This window comes from Branchiostoma lanceolatum, chromosome 11 (assembly GCF_035083965.1).
Source record: "Branchiostoma lanceolatum isolate klBraLanc5 chromosome 11, klBraLanc5.hap2, whole genome shotgun sequence".
Lineage (NCBI taxonomy): Eukaryota > Metazoa > Chordata > Leptocardii > Amphioxiformes > Branchiostomatidae > Branchiostoma > Branchiostoma lanceolatum.
This window is the reverse complement of record NC_089732.1, coordinates 2272590-2285101: the sequence shown is the minus strand read 5'-3', so window position 1 is coordinate 2285101 and position 12512 is coordinate 2272590. Positions and strand designations below refer to the sequence as shown.

Here is a 12512-nt window from a genome sequence, read left to right as displayed (position 1 = left end):
CGTATAGTAAGGTTCTCTAAAAACAACCTTTTGGCAACTCACTTTTGGAGTTCATTACACTCTGATGCAGGAACTTGAAGATCAACATGAAAACACAGTTTCAAGGAGTAAATATTTTCCTCCCAGAATATTTTCACCTTGCTTGAGGTTTTCTTTCGATATGCTAGTGTGGGCTATATAAGCTGTGACTGAAACATAATGATCTCGAAGTCTTCAGTATATAATGTACAGTCAATATTTTGCTGTATCCATTTAAATAAATAGCTAACTTATTTTTACTCTTTCTTCACTACTGGTACGGGACCCGCCCACTCATTCAACTACACCATACAGTATATCTTAACAGTGAATTAAAAGTAGCAAACTGGAAAAAACAAACATGATTTCAGATTCAAACTTATCGGTTTTATTTCAGCACTGAGAGAGAGGTAATGTGTGGCAGAAGTCTGTTTCAGAGAACAAAGCTTGGATGGACGTTTGCAGGAAGTAAATATCGACTGAACGATTCGTAGCAGCCAGGACTGGTCACACTTGATGATAATTTCCACCCCCATCTAACTCTTGTCACCCCAAAAATCATCGTGGCACAAGGCGTTCTCCATACTGAGCTGGACTTGAAAAAAAAAAACGCAATTTAAGCCTGATTTACACATAGGTTGACTCAGGACTGTGAAAGGAGAACTCTAGGCCACTCAAGTAGCGTTTTCTAGTAGATAAACTCCACTTGAGCAGCCCAAAACTTCTCACACACAGCCCCGAGTCGACTCCGAAAACTTGTGTAAATCGGGTCAAAAGTTGTGTTAAAACGTGTACCAGACGCAGTCGTGTTTGAAGTACCCTGCACAACAATGCCACAAACTGTTCAGTTCACATTCTTCACAAATTTTACCCAATGGCTTTGTCCAAATCCCACCGTTTGAAAAAAACCTTGAAACCGTGCTGTAACCGTGTGCTCGGTGAGAGTTTGACAGGGGTGGTTTCTATAGGGAGATGAGTGTTAATCAATGTCGGATGTCACGGCTGCATTAGCTTGCAAATATGTACAGTCTAGTATCGTATGTTCCACATGGCTTGTCCGCTGATAATCTGTAAAGAGTGGAGTCACCAGCACAAGCACAACAGGTTACAAGCCTCGCGTCCCTCTGTCTTTGTCGATTGAACGTTCTGCACTGAAATGTATCTACAATGTTGCTTTCTCTCTGCACAGGCAGACGACTGTTGTCTGAGGGTAAGGATAAATTTGTTGTCGGTAGTATTACAAAATGTGCCCTTAACAGAACTGAGCTTCCAGGAAGTGTAACATATCGGCAAAGGAAATCTAACCCCAGAGATAGTAGAGACTTGGGAGAGGTCTATTCTATACAATCATCTACACACATCTCCGCTGCTTGATTCCATACTTTGCCTACAGACTCAGTAAATATTCCTCTTTTCTTAGAATACTTCTCAAATAAAAATATATAAAACAAAACAGTTCGAGTCGGTCATACTGTGGTAGAGTGTAATACTACCAGAAAGACTTTTCCCTTCTTATGACCGATCATCAATGCAGCCTTTAGACTCTAACAACAGTAGAGTCCTCTTTAAACAAAACTGACAACCAGTGGACTAAGAAAAAAAAAAGAGGAAAAAAAAATTCACTGCATAGCATACTATTGACATGACAAATCTTAGAAAAGGATGTGATAAATTCAAGTTCACATTCCAAGGTTCTCTTTCAAGTTCAGGGTCTGTTGACATCCATTCTGCTTCTTACTGTCCTCAAAAAACAGTTATTTCTTTTTACTATCATGATTCCAAAAATATCTCCATTGGGTGTCTTCTCTTGGGTGCAGAGTTTTTTTTTATCCAACAAATACACAATACATTGTTATACATCATGCTGTCCTATAATGTCATTTTTCAGCTATGATAATTTCTTTGGGTAGTATATATATATAGTGTTGCCTTGCTGGAGTCTTTCTCTCTCTTCCAAGTACACAGAGAAAAAAGCCCAGAATTTTTGTATTATTTTTTTCCCCACCACAACCAACAATCGCTTTTTTGTACAAACAGAAATCATCAAGCTAGCCAACTACACCACAGTTCTCCTGTATCTCTCTCCTCGGTAGAAGGTTTGAATCTAGGTGCCACCAAGTCCACTCACTTTTCTCGTCATCGTGTCGTTTTCGTCGCCTTGCGTTGTCCCTAACTCGTAACCAACACCACCTTCCTCTGATGCCACAGCGCCCTCAAAATATCATCCCCTCATTCATGAATACATCATACTTCAAGCCCCCGAGAATTTTTTGTTTTTAAGAACTACCTAAACAGTGATTTCCTTAATTCTTACTTTCCTCGCCAACTTGGACTGTACGGAATGATGTAGCTTAAGTAGCACAGAGAGATTTTCTTTTGCCAAGGTTCGGAACATTCGGATATCCTTTATACAAGGCAAACTCGAATTCACCCCCCTCCCCCTTTACCAAGGTCGGAACATTCAGAATTCCTTTATACAAGGCAAACTAGAAATTTGCGCCCCCCTCCCCCTTTCTGAAAGCTGCCTATCGGTTAAGTCTGCGGACATCTGAGGAAGACGGAAGTTGGCGACTCGTCTCGGGAGCTAACGCGGCGACCTTCGACCTCTGGGTCTACTTGCCCAGCTGCGGGAAATCCGCCTCGTTGTCGACGTCAATGTAGGCGCCCGGGTCTGCCCCATTGTAACGGACACCGCCGCGGCCACGCCCACCGCCTCGGGGACGGTCGTCGCCCCCCCGCCCGCGGCCCCCCCTGCGGCCCCCACGACCGCGCTGAGGCGAGTCGGCGAAGTGGAAGTTGAGCTCCACAGACGGTTGCTTCTGCCCGCGTTCCCCCCCGCGGCTGCTCACAGCCCGGAGTTCCTGGCCATCCTTCAACGGGAAGAAGTCCTGTATGGAAGAAAAGAACCAGCTTTAATATAGAGACACGTTGATGAAGGTTAGACATCCAGGTAAACAATACTAACATACAATTCAAACTGAATTCAACTGAGGAAGAGTGATGGATGTCACTCGAAATGTCCGGAAATAATATCCGTAATTTATCTGGTAGTATACTTTAAATTGTACGTTAACATAGAGACACGAGAAATAATTCAACTCGAGCATGTCTCTATACCTTGCTAAAGATATATCCATATGCCAAACTTGATTTGGCCTCATTTAAAATCAGCATAGATGGTAAAAGAACAAAGAAAACATTTTGTAAGCTGAAATAAAATGTGTATCTGTTACTAGCTGTAAAACATGAAAGTTTCACAAGATTTCTAGAGTGAGTTTATCTCAAAATTGGCTGTTATCTTATCCAAAACATGCAAAACATGAAAAGCATGTGTGACACCTCTAAGCAGTACCAGGAAGGTGAAATGACAGTTGGAAAAGAGGCAACTAAAACAAAACTTAACAACAAATGTTCCACCAAAACTCTCCACAATACACTTAAGCACTGAGGCTGGAAAGAAATACATATTTAGTCAACTCAATCAGAAAAAGCTACAGACTTCTGCACAGGGGAAAAGGACCGGCAGAATGCAAGTAGAGGCAAAACAACAGACGGGCGACGTAGCTTCAACCGCACAGGCTTACCTGTATCCGAAAGATCTGAGGCCGGTGAGCCCAGTGGGGTGGGGATGGGGGAACGTTACCATGGGAATGCCACGTACACACAAACCAACGGGGCAAAATGAAATCAACCACACAGGACAGTAGAAGAGAGAGAGAAGAGAAACACTCATTAGTCTCTGAAGACATGCATGTTTTCTCTGACTTGTGCTACAATAGCAGACCACAGTTTTTCTGTACCATCTACTGGCATGTTTTGTTGTGTTTTTAATGTTATGTGTTAAGCTTGGTGGTCCAAGAAGCCTGATTAAAAAAGTTAACAACTTAAGACTTTTACACACTCAGAAAATGTTGTCACCTATCCAAGACTTACAAAAGAAGTTGCGAATGTGGAGTATGTAAACTGAGACAACCATGTTTTTAAAAAAAGGTTTGGAAAGCACTGTGTGACGAATGTGTATGTGAGTAAATACTACATGGAATGTATAAATTCCTTGCAACAGCCTTCTACAACAATCAACCAAACAAGGATTTTCTATACACAACCCCCTGCAATACAACCTTTTGCACAGGAGACTTCTGAATGTTACACAAGAACATTAGAGAATACTAATTTGTCTCGTTATTGCAGCAATGCTACAAATCCAGTATTGAGATTTAAAAACAAAAACTTTCACTGCCAAATACTGACACAATTCACCAACCCATACACAACTCTAAATGTAAAAAGTTCATTTTGTAAAAAGTTCATTTTGCAAACAGACTTATGAAACTCATCTAACTCCACATCCAGTTGGAACGTGCTGGGATGAACCGTGCCGGAGGTTGGGAGCTGCCCAAGTCCTACTTACCCCTACTCCGCAAGGAGGCGGGGGAGGCAGGAAGATCTTCACAAGTCTCATCCTAGCCTCGTGTTCTCGCGAGACTAGGTCACTCCGTGAACAAGACGTACAGAAGACGTCGAAAATTTGGAGGTGCGTATTTCGCTACCTTTCTTTTTAAGTCACTGTTTGAGGAATATTCTTGTAACTGTTATTACACGTGACTGATGAATTTCTTCAACGTCATCTAACTTTTTGAATCTCACCTTGTCGGCATCCTCCTCTTCCTGGCCCTTCTTGAGGACGTAAGTCTTCTTCCACTGGGTGAGGTCCTCTCCCTCCCCGGCCTTCCTCAGCTTGAACCCGGTAGCCTTGGGCTTGGTGTCCTTGGCTTGGAGAGCCTTCCATTCGTCCAGCGTCATCTCCTTGGGTTCCTGCTCGCCGGGGGCTTCCTGGCCTTCTGCTCCCTCCCTGGGTACAGACAAGGAAAAAAAGGTTAGTGACGCTAAAGAAGAGTGATGGATGTCACTCGAAACGTCTGGAAATAAATCTCCGAATTTTCATCCAGTTGTAGAGTTTGAATTGTCTTTACATATCGTTTACCTTCACAAACGTATCAAGGAAAAAAAGGCTTTAGGGAACTGCAAACAGAAATGGAACTCAAACTAGTTTCGCTCACTGAAGAGCTCATCTTGATTTGATTTTTGATTTTACTAGAATTGCAACAGTGCAATACACTTGGCAAACAGATACCAATTTCTGACATATAGTGGGACACAGGCATAATATACCCGGGTGGAGTGAGGAAAGTTCTGTTAAGTGCCTTTTCTCAAGGGCACAACATCAGTGACATCAGGGGATTCGAACCCAGGTGGGTTCTGGGACAAAAACCCTGCCGTTACATCACACGACCCCACTAATCTTCCACTGGTCATGGCAGAGAAGACAGACTATGTACAGCACATACAGGTTCATTGTACCTGGCAAATTTATGATGGAAATTTAATGATCCTTGTACATGATAACTGTGCTCAGATGGTACGGACGTTTTGTCACCATCAGGCCCGAGGACCTTGATGATTCGGGAGAATATTATCGTCATCGCACAAGTCAGAGTTGGAAGTTCTAAGTGAAGACCCAACATGGACAACCATATAAACATATATGAAGTATAGGACTGGTGCAGTTTAGGTGCAAGTAGACATCACAGAAAGAAAACTGCACAACTGCAATCTTACCCGCACTAACCTGCAACTGCAGAAGGTTATCTTGAGCCATGACTCAAGATTCTATACCATTGCAAGATAGAGCAAGGCTCCAAATAAAGTTAATCCTTACTTGGCTTCAGAGTTCTCCCCCTCCTCGGTTGGTGCGGTCCATTCTGGGTTCTCCTCCGCACTTCCAGCAGTCACGTTCAGGTCGCTGTGAGAAGAAAAAATACATCTCAATCAGAAACACAATATACAAGCACTACAACGATGCAGCATCTTTACAGTAAAAAAGCTAACACCTTTACAGTGAAAAAAGGCTTGTGTCCGAACAAAAAAGTTGTTAAAATGCATGGGAGTCAAATAGATCTTACTATGATTGTTTGGCCTCAAACATGTACCTCTTGAAATATGGAAAATGGCTTTTTGAATTGGAAGTGCCATAGGTTTTATCTATCTTTACACTGCTCATTTTAGAAATCGGGTATTCGGAAAAGTTATACATTTCAACTGTGCTCAGATGGTACGGACGTTTTGTCACCATCAGGCCGCGAGGACCTTGATGATTCGGGAGAATATTATCGTCATCGCACAATTCAGGAGAGAGTAGCTGTCTCCTTCTAATGTCAAAGAAGACTACTACACTTCATTGAGTGGAGTGGAGCATGTCTGAAGCTGACAAGGACAGCATTGTCTAACCAGGATGCTTGGTGGACGACTGTCAGATAGCCAAATGCAACTGGAGCAGTTTCATTCACTCCTAACTTATCAGGGAAATCTTAAGAGGTTTGCCATGACAATCTTGGCAGTGTAAGTTATCCAACTTTCTCAAAGCATGTTAAAACATATTTGTTTAACCTTTCCACAGAGGTAGCTTTGGACTCAGTATTTGAAGGCTTGAAATAATGGGTGCATATGAGATTTTATGCACCCAAAATTGGAGCTGAAGTGTACCTAGATATTTGTAATGTGTGTATATACAGCATATTCTTAATTACAAGTTTAAATCTTATAGTTAGCTATAGAATTTCAGATAAAACTTCTCAATAGAGGCAGTAATTTTGCAATCCATTAGATTTTGCTGACATTCAACTTTATTTTATGTTGAATTTTTTTTCTGTGCACCTAAATTTCTTGGTAAGGTGCACCGACTTTTCCCAAACATAAACTTAGAGGTTGAGCTTTATTAGCAGGTAAACAGTATAGACCCTGACGCAGGCCACTCAACCCAACATTTAGGAGACCTATCAAGAAAGTAGTAGAGAGTTAAAGAGGTGTGACTTACTCGGCAGCATCGGTCTGGCTTCCCCAGTTGTAGGCTCCGCCTCCGTCTCTCTTCTCCGACGGCCTAACGCCACTGCTTAAGGGAACAGGAGAACAACTTTCACTGAACTTATCCCACACTCTGAGGGAGGTCTGAGGTACTCAGGCTCTTAAATATCACCTCAAGACACTTTTGTAGCGAAGCTACATTTCTGTAAAATGTCTCTGGTACCAGACTTTCATTCAGTAGATTTCCATTTGGTAGATTTCCATTTGGTAGATTTCCATCTGGTAGATTTCCATTCGGTAGATTTCCATTCGGTAGATTTCCATTCAGTATATTTTCATTCAGTAGATTTTCATTCAGTAGATTTCTATTCAGTAGATTTTCATTCAGTAGACTTATAAACAATACTTCAACATTTTGTCTTTAAAACGAATGCATTGGGCAATTCACAAGCCAGGCAGGCACAGCCTTTGAGCTAAGATGGTGCTTTCAAATTTTAAAAAGATGTTGACAGTAACTTTCCTAAAATTGACTATCTTACTTGAATATGCTTTTTGTATGAAATTTTTGTGAAGTTACAAACTCTAAAATAGCCCTCATGAAATCCTAGATAGTTTTTTGAAGAAGCGAGTATGGAAGCCCTGGTGAACCTAACAGGATGGCACCAAGGCTAACTTAAAAAGAAAAGTCACAAAATATTTCTAAGCCTCAAGCTTTTTTGGGTACCCTGTTGCCATTCTAGATAGTTCCCCTAAAGCTCCCATGCCCCCTTTTTGAGGGAGTGAGTATGGGAGCCCAGGTGAACTAAATAGGATGGCAGAAACAATGGAAGTTCACAAGATATTCCTAACTGTCAAGCTTTTTAGTGTGAAATGTAACTTAAAGAAATCATTGTCCAAAAATGTCCAACCTTTTCTCGCTGCCGCTGTGCCGTTCAAACTCTCTCTTGCCACGGAAGTCGCGCCCGCCGAAGAATCCACCCCGTCCGCGACCACGCCCGCCGCGGCCGAAACCCCCACGACCTCGCGGGGCCCGGTCAGAGTCAGTCCTCTCAGTCCTGGTCGGGGGAAAAGAGGAAATTAAATTGGATGAATGTGCTATGAGTATGACACAGGCTGCTTTGATAACATTTCAGATGACAAAGGGCTATTCACATAATTATAACACTTCAACTGTGTTGGATTCATAATCATTCATTGACAAATACTAGAATCATGGTTGTTACAATTCAATACATGGAATTTCATATTCATGGTGCCATTATTTCACAACTGCGCAAAAACCATCGCAAACATGCCAATATTTACAGTGCTGCCACTCTAATGAAATTCATAGGGATTTGATGCTGTGGTAGGGATAAAATTTCAGTGTTTGCAGTGAGTTTTTAATTTTGCGGTTGAAACAAAGGGGTAGGTGTGCAGGAGAAAGAAGAAACATTTTCCAGGTGATTTTAAATTCGCGGTGAAGAGATCATTACACTGTACCACTGCGAAGATTAAACCACCGCGAAAATCTCCACATTTACAGTAACCAGTGAGAGCTCCCGTCTACCTGCAGAATTACAGGTATTGTTACATGCTTTTAAAGTGCTTTTTTTACAGTACAATGGTGGGTTTTCCTTGCTGCAAATTAATTTATCAAAACTTGTACGACCCTGACCTGTATTCTGTGAAAACGTTGCGTCCGCCCTCCTCGTTGTCCTGGGTGCGCTTGGGCCGGTTGCCGCGGTCCCGTCTGGGTTGTCTGTCCGATCTCTCGTCTCCGTCGACGTTCACCGTGTTCGATTCCTGCTGCTGTCGCCTCCGTTCCGCGCGGTTTGGTCTTGTTGAGGGTGGGTCTGGGAACGGACAGTTCAGAATTAGAATCTTTCAAAATCAAGTGTAGAATTTTTCCTAATTTGATTTGATTTCTATTATATTACAATTGCAACAGTGCAATACATATGGATCACAGGCAGCTATTGCTGGCGTCGTGACCCACACAAAATATACTCATTTTTACACTTCTGTGGAGTGAGGATGGTCGTGTAAAATAGGTTTTTAATACCCTCATACTTTCACCGTTTTACCTAATCTCCAAGCAGATGTTGGGTACAAAATCGGACCTGGTTTTCTGGGGTCAAGTACTGTCATAAATAACTTAACGATTTTCTAACCAACATCTGTTTGGAGATTTACCCTTCGAAGAGAAAAATGCAGACGACCATTGACCATATAAGGGCACACAGGGCTATTTTGCCTCTGATAATTTTCCCTTCAGAAAGCCTCAGAATGCCACAATATTTTGTACTGCGTGGGGAGAATTTTGAATGACTTTACATGCATCATCCTACACTGTCCAAACCTTTTTCATATGCAGATCACTGCCTTCCACACATCTCTCAGCTGTTTTGGTGCGTTAGTTGATCATTTTCACCCTGGAGGTATTTTTTGTGCAGTTGACCTCTATTTTTGGCGACAGTTACTAGACCGAAACAGGAACAGCTGACATCTTTCTCACTTCCAAACGACCTTTCCCCAAAGGTCAACAAAATAGAACCCAGGAATTCTATCGCCAGAGGGGAAAACTGCAAACATTGCCAAGAAAGGAAAATGGTTTGGAATCTATCTCAAAACAACTACAGGGAACTTGTATCTTTCACTAGCTCACCATGGCTCAGTAAAGCCTCAATAACAACTAAAACAATACCCATGTATTGTCAACATGGGTCCTACATCGAATCCATATCTATAAACAATGTTGAGGAGTATCAATAGCCTATTTAGACTCTGAAATCAATATCAATGAAAAAAACACTGCCTGGCATGATACCAAAGAGGCTGTCTTGTATTGATTCATCACACAACCTGTGGTTTTTAACACTTGTCTATTGTGTCGACATTGATCTTTGTAGAGGTACTGTTATTAGCAGTCATTCAAGCTACGTTAGCATAGGAAAACGGATAGAACGGTCTATATCACAAATCTTAACGTGTGTACGGTGCGTCCAAGAAACTAGACTAGTTTTTTCCCCCGTATCTGACGTGTTGAGATCACAATGTCTTGCAGCATATTGTTAGGCATTTAAGTTTTGTCCACTCTTTCGACTGAATAGATATAGCCAAAGATGCAAACTAATAACATGCATTATGTAATATACTTGTACTTGGCACATGGAGCATTGTCAGCGGTGATGTGTTTAGGCGAATTGACTGGTGCATATAGGGGCGTATCCTAAAGCGTGGCAAGCTCTTTGTTGTGATCGAGGTGAGGCTTTCCTTAAACATGGAACCGACAGCTTCAAGTGTTGCATATCAGTACAAAACTAAGACCCCGTTCACATTCAAAAAAATGGATCGGATGAAACATTTATCCCGATAGAATTAATCCGATCGCGATTGATTTTTGAGTTCACACTGCTCTTTGCCAAGTGGATTATAAAGTACGCCGTGATTCGGGATACGAACCCCTGACCTAGTGATCCCCAAATGAAACTACTAATGACTAGATCACTCCACTCTACAAAACATATTTGCATTCTAGACTGACACGAGATAAAATACTGTGATAGCACGAGCCTACTTCTTCTCTTATGCAGCAAATACATATACATGTATTAATGTAGTCATGGTTCATATGTATGCATTTCTTTTGTCACGTTAGCACGCTTTCCTTTGTCCATGTCATTCTGATCAAAAGAAGTTATTGAATATTTTCCTTCACATTTGTGCTAGTCTTGTTTAGCATAGATTAGAGGATATGCTACATGTAATCAATTATTCAATAGCAAAATATGGACATATTCTTATAACACACCCACCACTCTCACCTTACATAACCTTGTAATTGCATGCAGATCAATTCCGGAATATGGAATTGGGCATATTTGTGTTGCACCCCATTACGAAAACTTGGTTAAAATAATTTTTACATTCAATGCATCTTCTTTTATTCAATTATTCATATCAGTGAGCCACATGTTGCTTTTCGATGCATGTTTCTGCAAAATACTCGTGACAACATGCACATCAAGCTTGGATTCAGGTCTTGTGACAAGGCAGGAGTAATTTTTGCACCTGCAAAGTTGCACGAAAACAAATATAATAATCAATGTTTTTTTCAATATTTTCGTTACCCATTCATGCTTAATTTGCTCTTCTGTATATAATTTACATGTTCCTGCAACACACCTGCGACAAAATGCATATCCAGCTCAGATTCAAGTCTGGTGACAGGAGGAGTTATTTTTGCATCTGTTAAGTTGCATGAAAACAAATTTGAAAATATAATCATCTTCTTAATTTCATATTTTCTTCACTCATAATTTTGCTTTTCTATACAAAATCTACACGTTTCTGCAACACATTTGTGACAGCATGCACATCAAGCTCGGATTTATATCTTATGACAAGATAGGAGTTATTTTTGCACCTGTAAGCGAGCCCTGCACCCCGTAGTGCGATATTGTTATTGTTCTGCACAGGTGCCAGATGCCTGGACTACTGTTGGGCAATCCGCAGGGCCATGCAACCCAACCCCCCCTACCAGGCCTCATTCATACGCAAATTCCTGCACTTAAATCTGATCGAGAGACAATCAGCTGTGATGAAGAACAATTAACACATAGTAAAGGTGCTAGAGAGGTGATAGAGTTAGATGGGGAAAGGGTTTTAAGTTAGGAAGGCGTCTACAGCTAACTTGACGTACGCATGGTACATGGAACATGGCGCAGACATGTAAACTATACCGCCGACATGTTTTCAGGTCGACCTCGTTTTACCTTCTTTCTTCGGTCGGTCGGGAACATTTTCCTTTTCCTTCGCGGACGTAGACAGGGGCTTCTTTTTGTCAGGTAGTTTCGCCGACTTGGGTTTCCTTTCCGGATCCTTGGCAGCCTTCTTGGCCTTCTCCTCCTTGTTCCTTCTGGCCTTTTCCTCTTTCTCCGCTAACTCCTTCTGACGGAGCTCGGAAGGATCTTCTTCGTCATCACTCACTAAAAATGAGTATTTGTTCGTGACAGTGATTCCGTATTCACTATCCATTGGCATCCTTGTGCTCCGCCTGCTACAGGATGGCGGTGAAAATCTCCCGATGCTAAAGCCACATGAAGACAAAATCTGTAAAGTCCAAAATGGCGTGTTGGTCTTCTGATTGTTGCGCGGGGGCTGCTGGGTAGATGGCGTGTGATGTCATGAGGGGTTCTGGCACCTGGCACTTTCACTCAAATGTTTGCAAATTCCTCGCGCTGCTGGCACGGAAAATCTTTTTACTTCTCGTCAATTCAATAAAGCTATCGGCGTCAGAATCGCTGTTGAACCGTAAATCGTTGTTGCCAAGGTGGAATGAAACGGGGTCATCTGTTTGACCTACATCCAAATATGGTAATTTGGCGGGAAGGCGAAGAGAAAGCGCGAAAGCAAGGACCTGTCATGAAAAGGCGTGATTATTTAATGGCTTTTTGTGTTTAAAGTGTTAAAATTTGAAGATTGGTACGGAATTTAAAATCTATAGTTTGAAAATACCATTTGTCACAAATCTTTTCAATGGCCAGAAATAAAGTGTGCTTTATGCCTATTCATTCGTGTTGAAGTTGACATTTTGCATAAAAGACGTCGTTTCAATACACAAATAAAGGCCAGAAGACCTTCGCTTATGC

The 12512-nt window shown here is 41.7% G+C and overlaps 1 protein-coding gene across 3 annotated transcripts; it reads right to left on the bottom strand.

The window, feature by feature from the left end:
* Positions 1-390: 390 nt before the first annotated feature.
* LOC136444243 (SERPINE1 mRNA-binding protein 1-like) lies at positions 391-12044 on the bottom strand. Of its 3 annotated transcripts, none has more exons than XM_066441755.1 (8): positions 11637-12044; positions 8537-8714; positions 7788-7934; positions 6893-6964; positions 5738-5821; positions 4666-4870; positions 3603-3617; positions 391-2906 (listed from the first exon to the last, which is right to left on the bottom strand). In XM_066441755.1, exons 1-8 carry the CDS (start codon positions 11902-11904, stop codon positions 2631-2633), a joined length of 1245 nt encoding a protein of 414 aa, XP_066297852.1. In that variant the 5' UTR covers positions 11905-12044; the 3' UTR covers positions 391-2630. The 3 variants fall into 3 exon arrangements, with proteins under 3 accessions (XP_066297852.1, XP_066297850.1, XP_066297853.1); XM_066441753.1 differs by having other exon boundaries at positions 6893-6967; positions 11637-12043; XM_066441756.1 differs by lacking the exon at positions 3603-3617 and having other exon boundaries at positions 6893-6967; positions 11637-12041.
* Positions 12045-12512: the final 468 nt, after the last annotated feature.

What these genes read in the sequence shown, in the direction of transcription:
- LOC136444243 (XM_066441753.1), bottom strand. Translation starts at nt 11,904, where the DNA reads ATGCCAATGGATAGTGAATACGGAATCACTGTCACGAACAAATACTCA. An exon ending in CGACCGACCGAAGAAAGAAG is followed by an intron (nt 8,715 to 11,636) that starts GTAAAACGAGGT and finishes GTCCGTTCCCAG; the next exon opens with ACCCACCCTCAACAAGACCA. An exon ending in AACGTTTTCACAGAATACAG is followed by an intron (nt 7,935 to 8,536) that starts GTCAGGGTCGTA and finishes TCCCCCGACCAG; the next exon opens with GACTGAGAGGACTGACTCTG.